We start from the raw sequence: 24,370 nt of genomic DNA, 5'->3' as shown, positions 1-24,370 counted from the left end.
AGCATCCATGGATCCCGGAACTAATCCTCCACGGATACAAAGGGACAACTGTATGTATGTGCTTGTTGGATGAATAAATGGGCATCTCGCTGAGGACCAGGTAGGACACTTTTTGGCCCCAGGGTATAGGAAGATTTGCTTGCCAATGTCCAGTGATTGCAAATAATCTGGAGTAACGATTTAGAGACAGAGGCTTAATTGGCAGGCTCTCAATTCCCGGGGTAATCTCCAGAGAGAACATGTTTCAGGGTTCTGTACTATGAATTAAAACCTCTCTCCGTAGTGTTGTGTTAGGAATAAATCATGGGAGTATGCTCAGGAAAGCTAGAGGTGAACTCAAGCTAAGTCAAGTATAATTTCCCTAAAAGAATAACTTGTGCTTGGTGACAAGGACATCCTTAGCTCATGACTTATCTTAGGCAGAGAGGAAATTCAGGACCCATACTTTCTGAATCAAAAGTCAGGCTGGATAATAAACTATACAATTAGAAAGAATTGACTTAGATAGTCTTGGGTATGTTAAAACTTTAGTCCTTAAGCGAGACATAAATAGCATTCGTTTTCTAATGGAAAATAAAATTTGCAGAAGAAATGTGTTTTATTACTTGCCTCTATCCCCAAGCCCAAAGTTTTGATGTGAATCACCAGAAATCCCCGAGCCACTTTTAGACAGTAGTTCAAGTGTTTTGGGTGCCTTCCTTGTGCCAAACACATTCCTTGCACCTGCTCATTGAGTCGTCAGGGGCAGGCAAAATGACTTTAGGCAGAGGCTCAGGAAAGTGTTCCCAAAGGACTGATCTTTCACATGGGCTATGGAAACCTGTAAGGATTGGAAAGATGGAGTTGTATGCAGAGGGTTTTCCAAGTGTAGGGAATAGTATAAGCAAACTGACAAGCCTGGGTAGAGGGTGAATAAGGGAGCACCCAAGACAGTTTGAGGAATGGTGAATTATTCAATTGGGAGCATAAGAAACAGAAGGGACCAAGGGCTTGGAATGCCAGAAAGGGCATGGGGGCTATGCTAAATCTGTTTAATGCCAGAGCCTTTGTAGGGTATGAGTTAGGAGAGTGACAGCTGAAATCTCCCCAACTGTTGTTGAATTGGGGAAATCAACCCCTGTTTGCAGTTCCCTTGGACTAAGCTTTTCTCTAGCACTGGGACCTGATTGATTACAGTTTTATTCCAGCCCAGATTTTCACAAATCTGGATGAAATTCAAGGAGTCACCACCACCTCTTTCCTCTCCAACCTCTCAAGTCTGTTTCTCCTTTGGCTTCTGTTCGTTGAATCTGATGAGTGGACGCCTATTCGAAGTCTTCAAGATCTTCATTCAGACTTTGGGGCTGACTCTTGAGAAGTTTTGGCCTGGGAAAGAATATCCCCTTGCTACTTCAGATTCTGCTCTGTGGTGGAAAATATATCGTGTCATCTACCTCCATTCCCCAAGGACACACACATTTTAGTGTGTTTTAGGTCACCAGTATGCTTAGAAGAGCAGTTACCCATTTGTTGAGGACCCATGACATGCCACGATCACACCAAGGGGCAGGTATAAGCCCTGTTTTATGGATGAGGAAACTAAAGTGTAAAGAATGAAGGTGCAAATTGACAGAACACTGTAAACCAGCTATAATGAAAAAATAAATAAAAATCATTATATATAAAAAAGTTTTAATAAAGATAATATCATAAATAAATAAATAAATAAAAGAACCAAAGTGACTCTCCCAAGGCTACACAGCCTGAGAGTGCAGAGGCCAAACCAAACCTAGGTCTGTCTGACTCCAAAGCCCGGATTATTTCCCTTTATCCCATACATGCTATCTTGAAAATGATCAGTCTCATCTTCTTCCTCTTGATAAGAAAATGCTACAGCCAACCCACACGAATTGACATTTCCAAGGAAGAAATTTCCCCAATCCCACACAATGTTTAACTGCCCTCATGATCAGGAAATTGTTCACTTATGTAACGAATACCCCTCCAAACAACGTGGAAATTCATTTCCTCCTGACTGGGTTTTTCAGGCAGGGCTGTCGGTTGGCAGCTTTCCTGATCTCAAACCAGCCATCGGGATCCTATTCTTACACTCCAGGAGGTCTTGGACTTGTTGGCCTCTGCCTTTCAGGGTTCTCACTGGCTCCCTTGAACCACCCCCTCCGGACGGTGCTGAGTTGGGCAAGTCTCTTGGGGAGTGAGAAAGTGACACTTGAGAACATACTGGTTTATTATTACACACAGAAGAGGAAAATTAACCACACGAGGTGCCTCTGGAATTGCCAAGGGGAAGATGACACCACCTTTCTCATCTTGTCCGCCTTTTTCTTGATTGCTACCTCATCCCTAGGTTTTTGAAACTGTTGAATCATTTAGCTGAAGGGTATGTGTGTTACTCAGAGAAGCCCCCTGCCCTCCCCAGACTCCACTGGCCATGGTCTCTGAATTAGTGTTCTGTTTTTGAAACTCACTGGACTCATCTTATTCCGGCTCCTTGAAGGGCTACACTGAGGAACGAGTGCAAATGCTGGTGTTAATGGTTACTCTATGGCTGACTGTATTTTTCTTCCCAGAAAATATACCTGCTTTTTAACCAGGGGAGCAGGATCTTCAGAATATCATCAGATAGTCTTTATGGGGATGCCGAGCCATCCTCTTGCCTCTCATTGAGTAATTCCAGAAATAAACTCAAGGGCATCTTTTCTTTGTGCTTTTGGTGTGACTGGCCTTTCTCCTGAGCAACCCACATAGAACTTCGTCCAATATCACAGATTCTGAAAGTGCTATTGGAGAACAGGAATTATCGCTGAAATGCGGGGCTGCCTGCCACTCTACTCAGGTTCACGTAGCATCTAACGTCACATCCCATTATACTCCCTAATATTTGTTTGGGAGCCTGTGAGTCCTCTAAATGTTTTCTCTGCAAGGCTGTATTTGAGAATAAGAAGTTCTTTTTTTGTTTTGTTTTGTTTTGTTTTTTGCTTTTTAGGGCTGCACCTGCAGCATATGGAGGTTCCCAGGCTAGAAGTCGAATCAGAGCGACAGCTGCCGGCCTACACCACAGCCACAGCCACAGCCGCAGCCACGCCAGATCCGAGCCACGTCTGCGACCCACACCACAGCTCACAGCAACGACGGATCCCTAACTCACTGAGTGAGGCCAGGGATCCAACCTGCAACTTCATGCTTCCTAGTCGGATTCGTTTCCACTGTGCCACCAAGGGAACGCCATAAAAAGTTCTTCAAAGCCCCCCTAGAAAAGGACTTGTCAGGTGGTGAGAGGGTGCCCTTCTGAGGAATGGGACTTCAGGGATGACAGGCACGTGGGTCCTAAGGATTTGCCCTGGTGTGGTGACTCCCTGCTTTGTCAAGCCCTGAGACACTCCTGTTTTGTCTTGTGGGGAAATGAGCCATAGAGCAAGGAATCGTAGGCCAACTTGACCTAGGGATTCCTGAGCTGCAGTTCTTAGAAAAGGTGGTGGGTTGTGTGAGGTGGAGGGGCTGGTCAGATTACAGCTTCTGTATTGTTGTGCCTGATAGCAGCCTGTTAATATTTTATCAGTGATCACATCACAGCATGTGGGGAGCCACCCTTTAGGGCACAAGAGAGTGATAACCTGCTGGACTTCCTGTTTGAGCACCCCCCCTCCCCGCCTGTTGAGATAACAGAATTTTTCATCAAAGCTGGGAGCCGCTGGCTCAGACCGCGAGACCAGGCTAGGCAGAGGCCAGGCTTCAGCCAGCTGAGGAGGAGCACATGTGCTTCCCAGACCTGGGGCCCCTATGTCCCAGTGTGGGCAGCTGTGGCCCGAGTGACCCCCCCCTCCGTCCATGAGCCCCGGGCTGAGTGAGAGGGAGCAGTTGAGCCTGAGAGGCCCTCGTTTGGATTCCTTTCGAACTGGACCCCTCCTCTCTTCTCTCCCTGCTCCCACATCCGTGTTTCTCCTCTGGTCCAGGGCCAAACGGCCTCAGGTTACCTGGATGGGCACTGCCTCGGCTGCCCCCAGCAGTCTCCAGACACCTGCCCAGGAGGAGGAGGTGGGTGGGGCGGAGAGGCTGAGGCCCTGGCTCATCCCCAGCATTTAGAGCCACATAGGGGACCCACAAGGCAAAGTCAAAGAGCTCCTAGCTCACTGTGCAGCCGATCCCCGTTTCCTCCTAAGCACTGCCTTCTGTCCTATTTCTCTCTCTCTCTCTTTTTTTTTTTTTTGTCTTTTTAGGGCTGCACCAATGGCATTTGGAGGTTCCCAGGCTAGGGGTCCAATCAGAGCTGTAGCTGCTGGCCTACACCACACGCTGGATCCAAGCCGCATCTGCAACCTACACCACAGCTCAGGGCAATGCCGGATCCTTAACCCACTGAGCGATGCCAGGGATCGAACCCGCAACCTCATGCTTCCTAGTCGGATTCCCTTCCGCTGCGCCACAACGAGACCTCCCTCCCCTATGTCTCTTTCCCATCACCCTTTGGCTAGAGGAAGCAGCTTCTTTGGATCATCCTTCCCCCAGAAGCTCCAGTAGTGCCAGACCGTCATTTCCTCTGGACTGAGATTTGAGAGAATTTACAGACTGTTTTTTGCATGGGCCCCTGACATACCCTATCTTACGGTACTTTTTCCTTATCTCTTGCAGGCCAGACCATGATGTGCCTTGTACCACAGGTAGGTGTGCGGATTTAATCTCCCCAGAATCAACTGTCACCTCCTACGAGGCACAGCCTTTACCTGGTTCACCCTTGTTGCCCTCAAAGCCTGCAGCACGTCACCTGCCACCGGGTGAGAGTGCAATCAATCAGTGTGGCTGAATGAATGGCTGTTGGACCGCCTGGAGGAAGGTCTCTCGGGAGGTTGGAGCTTGTCTTGCCACCAAGAAGCCAGTTTCGGCCTCCTCCTCCTCCCGCATGAATGATCACATAACAGTGGGTCGCTAGGGCCCCCAGGGGGAGAAAATATGAGTCATGCCATTATCAGAGGAATGACGACGGAGGGCAGAAACATCTCTCCTTGTGCAAGGGTCAGAACCCAGAGCCTAGGGAATAAACACAACGGCCTTCACTGTCCCCTCGGTCTATGGTTAATCTAAATTACTTTATGATGGAAGGCAATGGGGTGAGCTGAAAGCTGTTCGACTTGAACCCAGACTCACCAGACATTTCTGGAAAAGCATTTCGAGCAAGATTTTTCTTGCTCAACCAGCCAAAGGGAACAGTTGCTCTTTGTTGGGTCTCCCCTTGTTTTTCTGAGTCAGGATGGACTTCCAGCTCCTTCCATGGGAGCTTCGGATTAGCAGATGCATTTGGAGTGGATAAGCAATGCGATCCTGCTGGATAGCACAGGGAGCTACATCCAGTCACTTGTGATGGGACATGATGGAAGATAATACGAGAAAAAGAGTTGTATATATATATATATACAGTGTATAGTGTATATATATACAGTGGAAATTGGCAGAACACTAAATCAACCATAATTTTAAAAATCTGAAACAAAAGAATCTTCCCAGCTTAAAAGGAAGGCTCTCCTTTCAGGCCAGCCTCAGTCTATGTTGAGGTGCCCTGTGCCCTATTTTCCTCAAAAGCCCTCCTGTTGCAGGGGCGGCCAGGGATGGGAGGGCAGCCGGAATCTGGAGAGCAGCAGGCATCCTTATACCTTCTGAGACAGAATCCCAGACCCATGCTGCTGTGGCAAGCGTTTCCAAGCTTCTGTTCAGACTCTGACATCCCACCAGCATGTAAGTATTGCGATCCTTCCTCACCAGGAGCACCCAGTAGAGGGAATCTTGTATTTGCCTGTTTAGTTTCTCCCCCGCCCCCTAGAAAGACTGTGACATCCTGTAACGTTTGCACTCACCTCATTGTGCCTCCATTTTGTCTCCTGCACAAGACCTGCTTCATGGCGGGTATCTGGAGGGTGCCCTGAAATCATGGATCTGAGAGCGCTTGGGCTGCCAGAGGCTGGGTCATCAGAGCCCTTACCAGACTGCGGCCCCCTCAGCACAGCAGGGTCAGCAGCGGCAGATCCCCTGTCTTGCACCGGGAACCCCATTTTTGGCAGTGTCACCACAGTTAACGTCTTGAGGAATCAGGCTTGGTCAGTTCCCCCTGAGGTTCAAACAGGGCCAAATCATTGGCCTCTCAAACCTCCCCGCCTCCAGAGCGTAAGGGGATTGGACCTGAGGTGTCAGCTCTTATTCAAGTGTAAGCCTGATGAGCCGGCTAGCTGGACCCGGGCTGGCCAGCGCCACAGGAGAGGCCATTCCAAGTGGTCCAGTCAGTGAATTGTTCCTGCTCTCCCAGATTCTCCTCACGGGGGACCAGGAGGGCCTACGTGTCCTGCATGTTACCTTGCTGGCCACACGCTGTTTCCTCAGACAACTTGGGGACCTCTGGCAGGCTCTTCTTATCAGCTGTGAATATTGTTGGATCAGCAGAATGCAGAGTCAGGAGCCTGGGGCCCTAGCACCAGAAGGGTGGCCCTGCGGAAAAAATCTCTTTACTGATATGGGCCTTAGTTTCCTCATCTGTCAAAAGGAAATAATCCGATCTCCTTCCCCTTCCTCATAATGGTGGCTCAGAGATGAATGGAGTAAACACATAGCCATTCAGCACATCACTCAAATGAAACATCTCTTGTGAGAAGGGAGGCTCCCTGGACATGATGAAAAGGTTAATATTTCCCCTTGGGAGAAGGAGGGGTGTCCTGCTTTCTTAAGGTCTCCTGTAAAGTCTTGAATTTTCTATCCACCCAGCGGCGGGGTGAGGGGGGGCGGGGGGGGGGGCGAAGTAAAACCAATTTCCATTCTATTTTCCCCTTAGCCCAATTCCCTCAGTCACACCTGTTGTGTGTGAATTAGTTTGAATTAATAAAACAGTTACTCTGGAGTTCCCATCGTGGCTCGGTGGTTAACGCATCATGACTAGGAACCATGAGGTTGTGGGTTCGATCCCTGGCCTCGCTCAGTGGGTTAAGGATCCAGCGTTGCTGTAAGCTGTGGTATAGATCGAAGACATGGCTTGGATCCTGTGTGGCTGTGGCTGGGGTGTAGGCTGGTGGCTACAGCTCCGATTCGTCCTCTAGCCTGGGAACCTCCATATGCCGTGGGTGCCACCCTAGCAAAGACAAAAAGACCAAAAAAGAAAGAAAGAAAGAAAGAAAGAAAAGGCAGTTACTCAATCAACAAGTGTTTATTGATCACCTAACACTGCGTGCCCAGCACTGTTACAAATAATCCGGGAGATAGAGACAGGTCTACCACGGGGCCCCTCCCCTCCAAGAGTTTACAATGTACTTGTGAGATCAGATACATACATACACAAAGACAACTATCCATCACAAATGGTGAATGCTAAGCATCGAAGAGTGATTCTTACATCCAGGGTTGGAGGATGGAGGGGTGGGAGAGGGATGGAGTGGTCAGAGGAGGCTCAGTGGAGGAGGTGGTGCTGAGCAACTTCTCCAGGCATGAGGCAGACGTGGCTAAGGGGAGAGGGCCCTCCCTCCCCCTTACGACAGCTTAAATAGAGGCAAAAACAAATCAAGAAAGGCACAGAGGCATGTTACAAGGAATGGGCCCCTCCTGCCGGCACTGAGGTTCAGGGAGGGGTCCTGGAGTTTTTTCGGAAGCTGGTCATGCACAAACCGGTGAGGGGACAAGGCCTTTGGTTTGGTTGGGACCCACACCCGCACCTGCACCCCCACCCCCAGGGAAATGGGGCCTTTTCACACGTTAGAGATGACCACCTGGGCATCATCGCCTACATGTCCTCCTCAATGGCAGCCCCAACTGCAGCTCAAGTATCACCCGGATGTGGGCCATGGGACCTTGGGCAGGATTATGCCACGCGGGAGCCTTTGGGGGCCTCCTGGCACCTCTGCCGTGTCTGGTAAAGGCTGGTGGGGAGACTATGAAGAGGGCTGCCAGGGGGCCCGTCTGGTGCTGTGGTCCTTCAGAGGCTCTGTAGTGCTCTGGGGGCAGCCTCTGGGGGCCTGATCCCAGCCTTCGGGCTGATTTTCCATTAGGCCCTGAAGACCCTCTGGCCCCGTAGAAACACCCACTGGACTTCCCACACGTGTCCACCCAGCTTCACAGACACCCAAGTTCTTATTCTTTCTTGGGCAGCATCAAGGAGGGGTATCCTTCTCAAGTCCCCAGTAGCTCCCATGCTGCCATCCCCCAGCCAAGAGCCGTGTCTTAAAAAAAACTCAGTTTCCTGTTTCTAAGGAGATCACCGAATAGGCCCCTTAGCAGGACGCCTGGTCGGAGGGAGGCAGGGGCTTCAGAGAAAGATGGAGCTGAAGTAGCTTCGGAGGGAGTTCCTCAGGACAGTCAGAGTCTGCTGCCACCTTGAACGTTCCACCATGTCTTCTTTCCTTGTGCTTTCCCTGGGCAGCGGTTCTGGTCTTTTTTGGTCCCCCTCCTCCCTCTCATCCTATACCCACTGGTTCTCTGTTCCCTCGGGACTGTGGGATGGCTTTATTTCAGGTCACACACAAACCAGTCCAGACACTGTGGAGTCATAATAAGAGAGGGATGGAGGCTTCCGGGCCCATTACTTACTAGCCAATCAGTTCCTTTGGAGGCAGGCTTGGGATGGAGCTTAGCGCCAGATGGCCATAGAAGCCACCGTGTCTCCTTCCCACCCCCACCCCCCAGCAACGAGCTGAGAACCAACCCGAGCAAGAGGAAGGGTCTTCGATCACAGAGAAGGTCAGTCACTGGGATGCGATTGGTGGGTTTGGGGTTGGAGTCTCAGGTAAACCAGAGGACTGAGGGGCGCCTCTGGGGCCTGGCCTAGGGTGGGGGGTGGGGGGTGGGTTTAGAGTGGAGAGTTGGGGATTCAGGGTGGGAGGAACGGGGCGCCAAGATGAAGGAAACCGAAAATCTGGCTTGGCAAGCATCTTGACAGTTCAACCTGCACGCTGTCACAGCAGCTCCCGTTTCTGCCCTTGCTTGATCCAGTGGCCAAAGTCAGTCTATCCTCAGCAGCACCTTCTGGCGCAATCCAGTGGCAATGTCCCTCACCTGTGGCCCTGGGGGAAGGCTGTCCCCTGGCTCTCACAGACCCAGCCCCCCCCCCCCAACCGCCACCACTGGCCCCTGGGTCTTCACACATACCCTGTCAGGCTGTAGGAGTTAAACTCACTCTTGGCTTTGGGTGGTTGACCAGGCCTCGGAGAGCTCCGGGTGGCGAGGGGCTGGGCCTGATAGGCATCGTAGTAGTTGGAGCGATTTCCCTGCAGTGGGCAGGAAAAGCAGAGGATGATCCCAGCTATCAGGGAGAACAGGGAGGAAATGATGCCCAAGTAGAGAGCCTCTCCGATCTCAAATTTCATGCTGTCAGGCACCAGGGGGGAGTAGAAGTCCCGCAGGATCCCATGAAGATTCCACGCAACGGGGATGAAGCCCAGGAGGCCTCCAAGGAGGAAGAAGACTCCACCCACCACCGCCACTCTGTCTTTGGCGCGAGAGTTCTGGCAGAAGACGGTGCACCGCATGCCCACCACGGTGATGATACAGGCCAACGAGGAGATGGCGCTAGATGTCACCATCATGGCCTGGGCAGCCTGGATGTCAGCAGGCAGGCCCAGCATGGTGCTGTAGATGTCACACTGGGTGATGCCAGTGCTGTGCGTGGCACACTCCATCCAGAGGCCCTTGGAGAAGCCGACTGCCGTCACGATGCTGGCCCCGACGTAAGAACTCGTTCGCCAGCTGGGGAGCAGCATGGCAACCAGGGTGCCCAAGAGCCCCAGAAGGCCCAGGATGTAGCCTACGAGTTGGAGGCCGAGAGAGGCCATGGCCGACCTCTCCGTAGATGCGTCTTCAGGGCCCGTTCCCTCGTCTCCCGGCTGTAGCACTTGCTCCTTGGATCCTGGCCTCTAATCCCTCATTGCACAGTGTCTCCGCCAGGCCGACCTCTCGCCTCCTTACAAGTGTCTGTGGGTGGCCACGAGCAGGCTCAAGAAGGCATCCAGAAGACCTAAAAAAAAAAAAAAAATCCATAAACCAGATTAAATATTGACCAGAAGCTTATGAGAAACCAGAAAATGCTGGATGCCTTTTGACCTTTGTTATCTTTAGAAATAACACACGAGAAAGGAAAAAAAAAAAAAAAAACTTTGAAAGTGGAGCCAAAATGTCGTCGCCTCCTGCGTAGGCACATGCATTAGATTGGCAGCCAGACAAAGCCAGCGGCCAGACGGGTGGCTGCTTTCCGAGAAGCTGGTGATGGCAGCGTTGGTCGTGGGGACTGTGTTTAACTCCGGGTCAGAATGTCGGCTGGCACGGTTCTGTCTCCCAGGCCTACTGTTTAACGCATTGCCTGGCAACAGTGCCACAGGGCCCCTCAATTGCACACTGGGGCCAAACTCCAGGAAACTGGAGCGGGAGGAAGAGGCCCCAAGATAGAGCCGTGAACTCCAGCTTGTGAGAGACCTCTCAAATCTCCAAAGGCCTAGAGAGCAATGATGTAGGCCCGAGTCAACCTGTCCATTATGAGAGGGTTGGGGCAGGTTGGGACAGGCAACAAAGCCTTCAGTCCACTGTCTCAGAGTTCAAGTCTTCCCAGCCCTGCCCAAATCCTCCTCCACAGGCTAGCCTGAGGTCTCCTGTCTGTATAACACACCCAGATTTCTTTTCTTTTGTTTTTGTTTTTTTGTCTTTTTAGGGCTGCTCCCGCGGCATATGGAGGTTCCCAGGCTAGGGGGTCTCATCGGAGCTGTAGCCACCGGCCTACGCCAGAGCCACAGCAATGCCAGATCCGAGCCGCATCTGCCACCTACACCACAGCTCACGGAAACACCGGATCCTTAACCCACTGAGCGAGGCCGGGGATCGAACCTGCATCCTCATGATTACCAGTCAGTTTGGTTAACTGCTGAGCCACGACAGGAACTCCCACCCCGACAATTCTTGCCCACCCTCCTCAGAGGTGGCCCACCATCTCTAGGCCTTTTAGGTGATGTGGGAGGATTCAGGAGCAAAGATTGTTCCAGGGCCTGGAGGGAGTTCTGACATTCCCTAAGCTCTCTGTTAGGGGCACCAGGACAGACACAGGAAAAGATAACTGCTCTAGAATAGAGGGCTTTGCAAGAGGCAGCCTTTAGCATCTCAGAGCTGTTGGGGATTTTGCAGGGTTCAGTGAGCATCCCCCCCCTCCCGCCCCTGCCACTCTTACCAAGTTTCGAGACATTAAGGGTCATTAAGGGTCATCCTTCTCTCCAGCTACTGGAAGACCCTCCAACCCCACTACTTTTTCCACCCATCACAATCTGGCTATTCCATTTTACTCTCTTCAAGATGTCTCTTTCATTTTACTCTCTTCAAGATTTCTCTTTCTCTAATCACCTCTTTTTTTTTTTTTGTCTTTTTGCCATTTCTTGGGCCGCTTCCGTGGCATACGGAGGTTCCCAGGCTAGGGGTCCATTTGGAGCTATGGCCATCGGCCTACGCCAGAGCCACAGCAACGCGGGATCTGAGCCACGTATGCGACCTACCACAGCTCACGGCCACACCAGATCCTTAACCCCCTGAGCAAGGCCAGGGATCGAACCTGCAATCTCATGGTTCTTAGTCTGATTCGTTAACCACTGAGCCATGACAGGAACTCCTCTAATCACCTCTTAAATGTGAGTCCTCCTTGGAAGCCCATCCTTTTCTCAGTCATGGCTCTGTCCCTGAGCAAACATGTCCACACCCAAGATGTAACTGCCTACCCTTTCATGGCACTCCCTAATCTGAATTTGCAGCATAGAGCTTCAAAGACTTCCAGAGTGATCACCTGTTTAAAATGTCCACTGGGGAGTTCCCGTCGTGGCGCAGTGGTTAACGAATCCGACTAGGAACCATGAGGTTGCGGGTTCGGTCCCTGGCCTCACTCGATGGGTGAAGGATCCGGCATTGCTGTGAGCTGTGGTATACATCGCAGGTGCAGCTTGGATCCTGCGTTGTTGTGGCTCTAGCACAGGCTGGCAGCAACAGCTCGGTTTAGACCCCTAGCCTGGAAACCTCCATATGCCTCAGGTGCAGTCCCAAAAAGACTAAAGACAAAAAAATTAAAAATAAGAAATAAAAAAAATGTCCACTTGGAGAGTTCCCTGATGGCCTAGCAGGTTAAGGATCCGACGTAGTCACTGCTATAGCTCAGACTCAATCCCTGACATGGGAATTCCCACATGCTGCAGGCATGGCCAAAAATAAATCCATCAATTATTTAAATAACATGTCCACTTGGAAATCTCATGGGCACCTCACATTTGGCAAGTTCAAAAGAGGACGCATCACCTCCTCCGTTGCATCCCTCCAAAGAGTTCTTCCCTGGGCTCCCTGTGGTCACTGAAAGATACCTCTCTCCATCTTCTTGCACCAGACAAGACCTAAATCCTGGAAGGGATTTTTTTTTTTTTTTAGGGCTGCACCCACAGTATATGGAGGTTCCCAGGCTAGGGGTCCAATCAGAGCTGCATCTGGGACCACAGCCACAGTAATGCCAGCTCCAAGCTGCATCTGCAACTTCCACCACAGCTCATGGCAACACCGGATCCCTAACCCACTGAGCAGGGCCAGGGATCTAACACACATCCCCATGGACACTAGTCAGGTTCCTTTCCACCGCACCACAATGGGAACTCCCAGAACGGATTCTTGAAACCCTCTCTCACACTTAACCTTCACCTCTCCCATCACAGTCTTATCCTTGGAGATACTTCAAACCCAGGGCATCTTCCATCCCCATTGCTGCTTCTACAAGCTGAGGCTTCATTATCTTCTCTTCCCTGGTCTATGGCAATGATTTTCTCCCCAGTCTTACTTCCAATCTTGCATCCTCCAACTTCATTCTCCATGCTGTTGCTAAGTAATCTTTCAGCACTAATCTGATCAAGTCTCTGTATAAAACATTCCAGTGGCTTCCCATCGGCTAAAGTCCAAACGTGTTTGTACGCTATGACCTGTCAAACTTCATCTCTTGCCATTCCCCTCCTCATACTCTATGCTTTTGCTTAATTAAATTACTTTCAGTTCCTCAATCATGTCATGCCGCCTTTTGCTCCCAAACCTGAGTGCAGGCAGCTCCTACTGTGCAGGAGATTCGGCATTCTTCTCTCTCTGTTTAGCACCTTTTAATCCTTTAGGGGCTCAACTCAGATGTCTTTTACCCTAGCCTGGGTCAAGTTCCCTTCCTGTGTGTTCTTATGGTATCTTGTGTTTATTTACCTCAATCATCGTAATATTATTCCTACTACTAATAATAGCAACACTCACATAATAAAATAGCAACACTCATAGAGTGTATCCTATGTGACTTTTTTTTTTAGGGGGTCCTATGTGACTATTATAAACACTTCTTGGGAATTCCCACTGTAGCTCAGTGGAAACGAATCTGACTAGCATCCAGGAGGATGCAGGTTCGATCTCTGACCTCACTCAGTGCGTTAAGGATCTGACATTGCTGTGAGCTGTGGTTGGTGTAGGTCGCGGACACGGCTTGGATCTGATGTTGTGGCTGTGGTGTAGGCCAGTGACTACAGCTCGGATTCAATCCCTAGCCTGGGAACCTCCATATGTCATGGCTGTGGCCCTAAAAAGAAAAAAAAAATTATTAGAAGCACTTATTTACCTCAATCATAGTAATACTACTACTACTACTAATAATAATAGCAACACTCATATAATAAAATAGCAACACTCATATAGTGTATGCTATGTGACTATTTTAAGCCCTTTACATACGTTAACTCACTCATCACCACAATATCTTGTGGTAGATACTAATCCCTATAGCGTGGATAAGGAAACTGAGGTAGAGATTGTACTTATTTCACTATATTGCAATCTTCTCTTCAAATCCTTATTCTGGAGTTCCCATTGTGGCTCAGTGGTTAACAAATCTGACTGGGAACCATGAGGTTATGGGTTCGATCCCTGGCCTTGCTCCGTGGGTTAAGGATCCAGAATTGCTGTGAGCAGTGGTGTAGGTTGCAGATGTGGCCCCGATCTGGCAATGCTGTGGCTCTGGCCTAGGCCAGTGGCTACAGCTCCGATTAGACCCTTAGCCTGGGAAGCTCCAAATGCCACTGCAGCAGCCCGAGAAATGGAAAAAAAAAGACAAAAAACAAAAACAAAAAACAAGTCTTTATTCTTCCCCAGGATTCTATGAGCTACTTGAACCTAAGGATTGTATCTTGTTCATCACTTTGTCTCCAGGGTCTTGCATGGCACATTACCCACCAATCACACACCCAAAGCAGGGGTTCAAAAATGTCTTCTGGACCTCTTGTTGTGGCTCCGTGGAAATGAACCCGACTAGTATCCATGAGGATGCAGGTTCAATCCCTGGCCTTGCTCAGTAGGTTAAGGACCTGGAGTTGCCACGAGCTGTGGTGTAGGTCGGAGATGTGGCTCAGATTTGGCATTGCTGGGGCTGTAGCGTAGGCCGGGGCAGCTGCAGCTCCAATTTGACCTCTAGCCTGGGAACTTCCATGTGCTGCGAGTGCAGCCCTAAAAAAAAATGTCTTCTTAATGAATAAATAAAGATGGTAGAGAGGTTTGAGGGACTCTGAGCCATGGACTTTCTAAATGAGTCGATGACACTTCGGTGTAAGATTCCAGAGCTGCCCAACTTTGGAAAAGAGAAACGATCAGAGAAAGAAGGAAAGAAATAAAGAGGGGGTGGGGAACACAGAAGGGAGGGAGAGATAGATAGATAGATAGAGAGAGAGAGAGAGAGAGAGAGAGAGAGGCTGTGACTGAGAGAAAGGCAAACGGAGTTTCACCATTGTATACGTATCTTCAACCTAATGCCAAAACAGTTTGAGGGAGGAAACCATACATGAAGCTCGTATTGTGCCTCTGCAGAGTCTGTCCCAAGGTTGATGGTCATCACTCCTCATCAGTGATGGTTATGATGATGCCAAAGGTGGATGCAAAGCAGTGTGGAGCAGGGGCAGGAAAACATTGGACAGGAAGTGTGGAGGGAAATCTGTTTGAATCTCATCTCTGTCTCTTGTCCGTGGGGACACTGCTCAAGTCTCTTGCAGGCATTCATCCTCTTATTGCTAAAACGAGCCCCATGCTACCTGCTCCAGTCATGATTACGCATCTCAATGGGGGCTTCAGAGCTGGTGGAAGCCCTTCTACCTCTCCCTGGTGAGTGTCTCCTGGGGACCCCTTCAAATACTTACTGGGTCTTTGAGCTCCTTGAGCTCCCTGTGCTTACCTCCTCCCTACAAAGCTATCACCCTATCCTAATCATTCCCTTTTGCAGCCAGGATTCTTTTTTTTTTTTTTTTTTGGCTGGTCATCTTTTTTAGGGCTGCACCCATGGCACATGGAAGTTCCCAGGCTAGGGGTCCAATCGGAGTTACAGCTGCCAGCCTACGCCCCAGCCACAGCAATGCAGGATCCGAGCTGCATCTGCGACCTCTACCACAGCTCACAGCCATGCCGGATTCCTGACCCACAGAGCGAGGCCTGGGATCGAACCCATGTCCTTACAGATGTTTGTCGGGATCATTACCTCTGAGCCATGACAGGAATTCCCTCCACTGGAAATGTTCTCACCAAAGTTACCAACAATGTCCTTGTCCCCACATCCAGTGGTCATATCTCTGCCATCTCGCCTTGTCCCTCTCCTTCATGAAATTCTCTACGCCCTCATTTTCTAAAACCGCACCCCCAGGTCTCCCTGCTCTTCAAAATGATTCCTCTACCACTCCTTTATAAGTTCCTTCTCTTCTACACATGCTTTAAATCTGACTATTCCTCCCACCCAGGGTTTCATCTAGACATCTCTTCTTATTCTTTTTTGTGTGCATGTCTCTTTTTTGTCTTTTCTAGGGCTGCACCTGTGGCATAAGGAGGTTCCCGGGCTAGGGGTCTAATGGGAGCTGTAGCTGCGGGCCTATGCCAGAGCCACAGCAACACCAGATCCAAGCCGCATCTGCAACCTACACCATAGCTCACAGCAACACCAGATCCTTAACCCACTGAGCGAGGCCAGGGATTGAACCTGCCACCTCATGGTTCCTAATAGGAGTCGTTAACCACTGAGCCACGATGAGAACTCCCCTCTTCTTATTCTTTACATTCCCCATGAGTGACCTCCTCCACTCCATCTCTATGCCACGGACCCGTGAATCCATACATCTTGCCTAAATCTCTGTCCTGAACTCAAGAATTGTAGATGCATCTGTGTTTGGAATGTCCCATTCTGAACAGTTTAATGGCACCTCAGACTCAACATTTCGCAAACCCGAAATCATTTTCACTCTTCCCTCTCTACCCCTAGTCATTTTCACTCTTCCCTCTCTACCCCTAATATCATTTTCACTCTTCTCTCTCTACACTCACACCATGTTTCCTATCTCAATGGGACCATCACTCATCCAGAAACCCAAACCAGTCATCCTTGGCTCCTCACTTCTTCTTGACATGCAATCAATCAGCTATGAAGTGTATCAGATCTACCTTTAAACTGCATCCTGAATGCATCCACTTCTTTGCATCTCCACCACCTAGACTATAGTCAAACCCTCTAGCTATTACCTCTGTCCAGTTGGAAATCCCAAAGGTACCTCAAATTGATCTAATTCTGCTTCTGCCCTGCCCCTGCAACCAATTATCCAGCCAGTAGACAAGGAAATTTCGAAAATGGAAATCAAGGAGTTCCCATTGTGGCTCAGCAGTTAATGAACCCGACTAGTACCCATGAGGACGCAGGTTTGATCCCTGGATTGCAGGGTTAGGATCCGGCATTGCTGTGAGCTGTGGTGTAGGTTGTAGACGCACCTCGGGGCTGGCATGTCTGTGGCTGTGGCTGTGGTGTATGCCAGCAGCTACAGCTCCGATTGGGCCCCCTAGCCTGGGAGCCTCTGTAGGCTGAGCGTGCAGCCCTAAAAAGACAAAAAAATAAATAAAAAATAAAATAAAATGGAAATCAAGTCATTAGTACCACCCCACTTCTTTGCCATGTTTAAAAACCTTCAGGACCTCATCATTGTTTTCACAATGAAGTTCAAACTGTATAGCCCAGGAAACTAGGAGAGTTCTCCAATGTCTGACTCTTGCTTTTCTTCCAAGGCTCATCCCTCACCAACAACCACCAACCTCATGCTTTATATTCCTATGTGCATGCGCGCGCGCGCGCACACACACACACACACACACACACACACACACACACACACACACACTCTAACCGTTCCTGAACATATGTGCTTCTCTAAAGTTGCCTTTCTCTCCGGCTCCAAACCCTTAAGCATGCTATTCAAGCATCCAACATTTGTTTGAATAATGGCTAGTCATCCTTCAAGGCTCATCCTCTCCTTGAAACCTTTCTTAAACCCCTCTTCTGGAGTTCCCATCGTGGTCCAGTGGTTAACGAATCCGACTAGGAACCATGAGGTTGGGGGTTCGATTCCCGGCCTCGCTCAGTGGGTTAAGGATCCGGCGTTGCCATGAGCTGTGGTGTAGGTTGCAGACACGGCTCGGATCCCGCATTGCTGTGACTCTGGCATAGGCTGGTGGCTACAGCTCCAATTTGACCCCCTAGTCTGGGAACCTCCATATGTGATGGGTGTGGCTCTAGAAAAGACCAAAAACAAAAGCAAAAACATGAGGACGAGGGTTCGATCCTTGGCCTCACTCACTGGGTTAAGGATCCGGCATTGCCATGAGCTGTGGCGTAGGTCACAGAAGCGGCTCGGATCCTGCATTGCTGTGGCTGTGGTGTAGGCCAGCAGCTACAGCTCTGATTCGACCCCGTAGCCTGTGAACCTCCTTATGCTGTGGGTGTGGCCCTAAAAGACAAACAAACAAAAACCCCTCTTCCCATCCAAGCTGGCTTAAATATTTTCACTTTGTAGTTCCTATCCATAGCTGAGCAGTCCATGAGAGTTGGTGAGCTACCCTGAGGACTTTTGGGGACAAGGATCCCTGCCTCCCAGAAGAGCAGCTCCTGATTTGGCCTTCCTCGCAAGAGCCTGGTTTAGGTTTCTCATGGGAGTTCACAGTGTCCTCAGGAGGAGAGCCTCTCCCCAGAGCCAATTCTGACTCAGGAGGAGTAAATAGGAAAGTGGTTTGGGGCAGAGGAAAGGCAGAATTTGTTTGTTCGTTTGAGGGATGCACTTGCAGCATATGGAAATGCCCAGGCTAGGGGTTGAATCAGAGGTGCTGCTGTCAGCCTCCGCCACAGCCAAAGCCACCACCAGATCCGAGCTGCATCTATGACCTACACCACAGCTCATGGCAACGCTGGATCCTCAGATCCTTAACTCGCTGAGCGAGGCCAGGGATTGAACCTGCATCCTCATGGATACTAGTCAGATTCATAACCTGCTGAGCAGCCACAGGAACTCCCAGGAGCAGGCAGTTTTGAAAGAAGTCTTCCTAGAAGTCAAGCCCTGGTGGCTTCAGAGGGACGGAGAACTCTAGGCTGTACCAGCTGAACTTGTTTTACTGGGCTTGGGGCCAACACACTCCATGGCCCAGGGGCTGGGGAAGCAGGCTTCATTTAGGAGTCTTATTTAATCTTCCTTAAGGGAGGGATTAGAACTGCAGGAGAGGATTAGGAGGGTCAAGACTGACAGCAGCCTCGGAATTAACCCCCTCTTGCCTGAGCCCCTGCCCCCGCCACTTGCCATTTCTTGCTCCAAGAGTCTTGTGCGTGGGCACTTTCATAAGACTCCATGGGATGAGACGGGAGGGGTTCTTGGGCTCAAAGAAGGATATGCAGTACTGTTGTGGGGGTGATGGAGGCCACCACGGCCCTCCTCTGTTAGCCTCATTTCTCCATCCCTTGATCTCACAGCCCCTCACAGAAATCGGAGACCCTGGCTTTCCTCTCCACACTCCACCCCCAGTTCCCAAGGGCTCCAGTAGGTGGTAAAGCCATTCCTTCGAAACCTGGCTTTCTGGAAAGCTGGTCCTTGGAGCAGTTCACCTTTCCTTCTGCATCAGCTGGTTGATGATAGCTCAGGGAACTGCAACTGGATTGAGAGTTTCTACTTACTTGAGAAAGACATCTAGGAGTTCCTATCGTGGCTCAATGGTTAACAAATCTGACTAGAACCATGAGGTTGCAGGTTCAATCCCTGGCCTTGCTCAGTGGGTTAAGGATCCGGCATTGCCGTGAGCTGTGGTGGAGGTTGCAGACGCGGCTCAGATCCTGTGTTGCTGTGGCTCTGGTGTAGGCCGGCGGCTACAGCTCCGATTAGACCCCTAGCCTGGGAATCTCCATATGCTGCGGGAGCGGCCCTAGGAAAGGCAAAAATACAAAAAAAAAAAAAAGTCTAGGAGTTCACATCGTGGCTCAGTTAATGAACCCGACTAATACCTATGAGGACGCAGGTTCAATCACTGGCCTTGTTCAGTGGGTTAAGGAACTTGCATTGCCATGAGCTGTGGTGTAAGTCACAGATGTGGCTCAGATCCCACGTTGCTACAGCTCTGATTCGACCCCTAGCCTGGGAACCTCCATATGCTGCAGGAGTGGCCCTAAAAGACGAAGAAGAAGAAGAAGGAGGAGAAGGAGAAGGAGAAGGAGAAGGAGAAGAAGAAGAAGAAGAAGAAGAAGAAAGAAGTTTAGTTTTGTCCTGATCATCAAAATAAGGCGCTCTCACATTTGGATGCTAGAAAACACAGAAAAGTAGAATTTAGAAAACAGATACCTCCTAGGATCTCCCCAGCTATCAGTGCTGTTCATGTTTTCGTTCCAATCCCATTGTCAAAGAGGTTACTTGAATAATGTCTCAGTCCAAAGAAGAACTGCCTTTTTAAAAAAATTGAGATGTAATTGACATGTAACATTGCATTCATTTCACGTGTACAACATAATGATTTGATCTATGTGTATAGGGCAAAATGATCACCGCAGGAAGTTTAGTTAACATCCATCACCCCACGTAGTTACAAATTTTTCTTTTTTTTCTTCTGATGAGAACTTCTATCACCTATTGTCTTAGCAACTTTCAAATACACAGTACAGTATTAACTATAGTTATCGGAGTTCCCCTTGTGGCTCAGTGGTTAACGAATCCAACTAGGAACCATGAGGTTGCGGGTTCGATCCCTGCCCTTGCTCAGTGGGTGAAGGATCTGGCATTGCCGTGAGCTGTGGTGTAGGTCGCAGACGCGGCTCGGATCCCGCGTTGCTGTGGCTCTGGTGTAGGCCTGTGGCTACAGCTCCGATTTGACCCCTAGCCTGGGAACCTCCATATGCCATGGGAGCGGCCCAAGAAATGGCAAAAAAGACAAACAAAACAAAACTATAGTTATCATGCTGTACCTGACATCCCCAGGATTTGTTTATACTATAACTGGACGTTAATACCTTTGACTTCCTTCACCATTTCATTCATTCATCCCCACCCGTACTTCTGGCAACCATCAGTCTGTTCTCTGCATCTATGATCTCTCTCTCTCTCTCTCTCTCTCCTTTTTTTTTTTTTTTTTTTTTTTTTTTTGCTTTTTAGGGCTGCACCTGTGGCATAGGGAGGTTCTCAGGCTAGGGGTCAAATTGGAGCTACAGCTGCCAGCCTACACCACAGCCAAAGTAACATGGGATCCAAGCCATGTCTGTGATCTACACCACAGCTCACGGCAACATCAGATCCCCAACCCACTGATCGAGGCCAGGGATCGAACCCGCATCCTCAGGAGTACTAGTCAGATTCGTTTCTGCTTCGCCACAACAGGAACACCTCATTTTTTTTTTATTTTAGATTTCACATATGATATCATACAGTATTTGTCTCTGTCTGACCTATTTCACTGAGCATAATGCCCTCAAGGTCCATCCACGTTGTCCCAAATAGCCAGATTCTCTTCAAAGAAGGAATTTCTAATGACAGACTTGGAGACCAGTGGGAGAGAGTTATTTAAGGGCTTAAGGGGGAGACTTCACCCAGAAATCCATCTTCTGCTGACTCCCTGAGTTCATGCCGAGAGGAAGGCACTGGAGCTAGCTATGAGGGAGTCCCCCTTCCAGACCTCCTCAGCCCTCAGCCCTTGTACCCACCGAAGCTAAGCAGAGGGGTAAACTGGGCCTCTGTTCCTCTCACCCCTTCGTTTCCATCTTTTTATCCTCAAAAAGCTCCATGCATCCAAAAAATTATTATCTGATTTGGCGAATGCTTCCTCTGGTCCTATAGTTTCAAAGAGTGGAAACTGGAATTCCCATCGTGGCTCAGCAGTGACAAACCTGACTAGGATCCATGAGGTTTTGGGTTCGATCCCTGGCCTCGCTCAGTGAGTTAAGGATCCGGCATTGCTGTGAGCCGTTGTGTAGTTTGCAGATACAGCTCAGATCTGGGGTTGCTGTGGCTGTAGTGTAGGCGGGCAGCTGCAGCTCCAATTCAACCCTTAGCCTGGGAACCTCCATATGCCGAGGGTGCAGCCTTAAAAAGCCAAAAAAAAAAAAAAAAAGAAAGAAAAGAAAACAAGTGGAAAATTTGTGGTAGTCTTGAGGAAACAAATACTACCAATCTAAGTGTTTCCTTCCCCACCCCTTTCCTCAGAAACCCAAGGTGGTCCAGCCTGGCTTCAGCATGGGCCAAACTGGTAACAACTAGAAAGCAAGAACTCACCCAGGTGAATTTCAAAGCTTGCAAATAGGGAGTTCCTGTCCTGGCTCAGTGGTTAACGAATCCAACTAGGAACCATGAGGTTGCGGGTTCAATCCCTGGCTTCGCTCAGTGGGTGAAGGATCCTGCGTTGCCGTGAGCTGTGGTGGAGGTCGAAGATGTGGTTCAGATCCCACGTTGCTGTGGCTGTGGCTTAGGCTGGTGGCTACAGCTCTGATTCGATCCCTAGCCTGGGAACCTCCATGTGCCGTGGGTGTGGCCCTAAAAAAACAAAAAAATTTAAAAAATAAAAAATAATAAAAGCTAGCAAATAAATCAGAATCGAGACACTTACAAAGCAGTTCTCCTGCAGAGCCTTGGAGGAGATGTATGGCCCTGGAGAGGAAGGAAGGGATGCTGAGGGAGGGGAGGAAGGTGCAAGGGGCCCAGGCTGAGGTGATAAAGGATTTCTAATTGTTAGCTGCAGCTTTGCAAAATCCATCTGCAAATCTCAGCCTTGGGTCAGAGACTTATTACAGATCAGAATTAAAGCCCTGAAGGCTGTGGGAGATTGAGGTACTTAAAAAAAAAAAAAAAAAACTTTCAGTGAGTTTTGTGTTTTTCCTGTCAAAAACTCCAGCTGGGCTTTTGTGTGGTGACCTGTGTGGGTCCAGGAGAGATCTTGAGAGGAGAGGGAGGAATTTAGAACATTCCAGCGTTGGGGTGGGAAGAGGTGGGGGCTCTGTAAACCCCCATTAGGTGTTCCTGGCTAGCGGCCTGGAGGCCCAGCAGGAAGTCAGCCTCATAAACACAGCCCTGGTGAGAGCTAGTACCTAAGCGGCCCTGTACTGCCTACAGCCCCGCAGACGCATCTACCCTGCTTTTCTCCAGCAAGCCTCCAGGCCTACCCCACGCCTAAGACTGACTACAGGCTCAAGGGCAGACTTGTGTAGGTTCAGACTCCAGTGGCTTCGAAGAGCACGTCCTGGTCCCTACAAGATGGGACTGAGGCAGCCATGATAAGGGTGAGCCTCCTGTGTGCAGCATACACAGCAGTATCCCCACTCTATGTCATGTGATTCTCTCAAAAGTTTCTGTGGAGGGAGTTCCCCCATGGCTCAGGGGGTTAAGGATCTGACATGGGCACGGCAGTGGCTCTAGTTCCAGTTGTGGCGTGGGTTCGAGCCCTGGCCTGGGAACTTCTGCATGCCATGGGCATGGCCAAAAGAGAGAAAAAAAGAAAGAGGGTCCATGGTGTGGAGTGTGGTGATTGGGGGTTCCTCTACAAAATGGGAGAAAAGAAGGCTTTCCCATGCATTTTTTTCTGCTTAGAAACATAGATGCTATGGCAAAGAATTCCAAAAATAAAGCACAAAAAAGAAAGAGGTCCCCCATACCACAAGCAAGAGGTATAATTTCAATCATTGTTAACATTTTAATGTATATAGAAGATGGGAAGAGAAATACGTTTTACAGAATTGAATTGCATCAGTCCCCACAGTTCTATAACTTTCTACCAATTCTAAACAATATAATGATACGACATTGACCTAGTGCATGGATATGGGCCCATTTTTTATGTCAATTAAAAAGCAGAGTGTTCCCGTTGTGGCTCAGTGGATTAAGAACCCAAGTAGTATCCATGAGGTTCGGGTTCGATCCCTGGCCTTAGCTCAGTGGGTTAGGGATCTGGGGTTGCCATGAGCTGTGGTGGAGGTTACAGACATGGCTCAGATCTGGCATTTCTGTGGCTGTGGCATAGGCCAGCAGCTGCAGCTCCGATTCAACCCCTAGCTTGGGGACTTCCATATGCCACAGTTGTGGTCCTAAAAAGACTATAAAAGAAAAGAAAACAGATGTGCATCATTCTCTTATGGATGTGCTCTATTCATATAGAAATATAATTTAACCATCAACTATTAGACATTTTTGTTATTTCCATTTTTTCACTACTATATCCTAACATCTTTGCATATAATACTGACAAATTCCTAGGAACAGAATTGCTAGGTCAAAGAGTATGAATGCTTCAAAGGCTAACACGATGCATTACAGAAGTAGGGCAGCTATTGCTATTTTCAGATGAGAAATCAGGGGCCCAGTGAGATGAAATGAATGACACCCAGCATCTCGAGTTGAGCAGTAATCGTTAGACCTGGAGTCTAGGTCTCCAGGTGCCTGGTTCAATAGACTTGCCAGTGTACCACACTCCCTCCCCCAAGAATGCCTAAGTTAAATTGGAAGACTAGTGGCCACTATTCCCTGAACACTTTCTAGGTGTCAGATATCATGGTGAGGGTTTCATTATCTGACTGAGGTACTGCTGAGCAGGACCAGGTCTGGGCATTAAGAACCAATCCCTTTTTTTTTTTCTTGGGCTATTTAGGCATATGGAGGTTCCCAGGCTAGGGATCGAATCAGAGCTACAGCTGCCAGCCTATGCCACGGCCACCGCAACACAGGATCCAAGATGCGTCTGTGACCTGTACTACAGCTCACAGCAACGCCAGATCCTTAACCCACTGAGAGAGGCCAGGGAGCATACCTGGAACCTCATGGTTCCTAGTCAGATTCATTTCCACGGTGCCCCGACGGGAACTCCAAGAGCCAACTCTTAATCATTGGGCCCTGTTCCATCTTGGAAGCAATTATCAAAGCAACCATCAAAGCAACCAATCAGATTTGTCGCCTAGTGTGAATTCATTGAAGCAAATAGGAAATCACCCTCCTTCCCAAAGTGGCCTGTAATTGTCTTGGGGATGCTAAAGGGATGCTGGTCCCCCAGCAGTGCTCCTGATCTCAGGCCTTGGGAGTCT

At 49.3% G+C, this 24,370-nt stretch overlaps 1 protein-coding gene across 3 annotated transcripts; it reads right to left on the bottom strand.

Annotated features, from left to right (window-relative positions):
• Nucleotides 1-7,161: 7,161 nt before the first annotated feature.
• On the bottom strand, nt 7,162-22,088 carry CLDN2 (claudin 2). Of its 3 annotated transcripts, none has more exons than XM_047765754.1 (2): nt 21,910-22,088; nt 7,162-9,976 (listed from the first exon to the last, which is right to left on the bottom strand). In XM_047765754.1, the coding sequence occupies exon 2, from the start codon at nt 9,792-9,794 to the stop codon at nt 9,102-9,104; it is 693 nt and encodes a 230-aa protein (XP_047621710.1). In that variant the 5' UTR covers nt 9,795-9,976; nt 21,910-22,088; the 3' UTR covers nt 7,162-9,101. The 3 variants fall into 3 exon arrangements, with proteins under 3 accessions (XP_047621710.1, XP_047621711.1, XP_047621712.1); XM_047765755.1 differs by lacking the exon at nt 21,910-22,088 and adding an exon at nt 21,579-21,651; XM_047765756.1 differs by lacking the exon at nt 21,910-22,088 and adding an exon at nt 19,662-19,747.
• Nucleotides 22,089-24,370: the final 2,282 nt, after the last annotated feature.

The sequence above is a fragment of the Phacochoerus africanus genome, chromosome X, assembly GCF_016906955.1.
Source record: "Phacochoerus africanus isolate WHEZ1 chromosome X, ROS_Pafr_v1, whole genome shotgun sequence".
NCBI classification, from domain to species: Eukaryota; Metazoa; Chordata; class Mammalia; order Artiodactyla; family Suidae; genus Phacochoerus; species Phacochoerus africanus.
This window is presented reverse-complemented; position numbering and strand designations above follow the sequence as displayed.

Bases quoted from the DNA above. Each gene is read 5' to 3' on its own strand.
- CLDN2 (XM_047765754.1), bottom strand. From the start codon at position 9,794: ATGGCCTCTCTCGGCCTCCAACTCGTAGGCTACATCCTGGGCCTTCTG.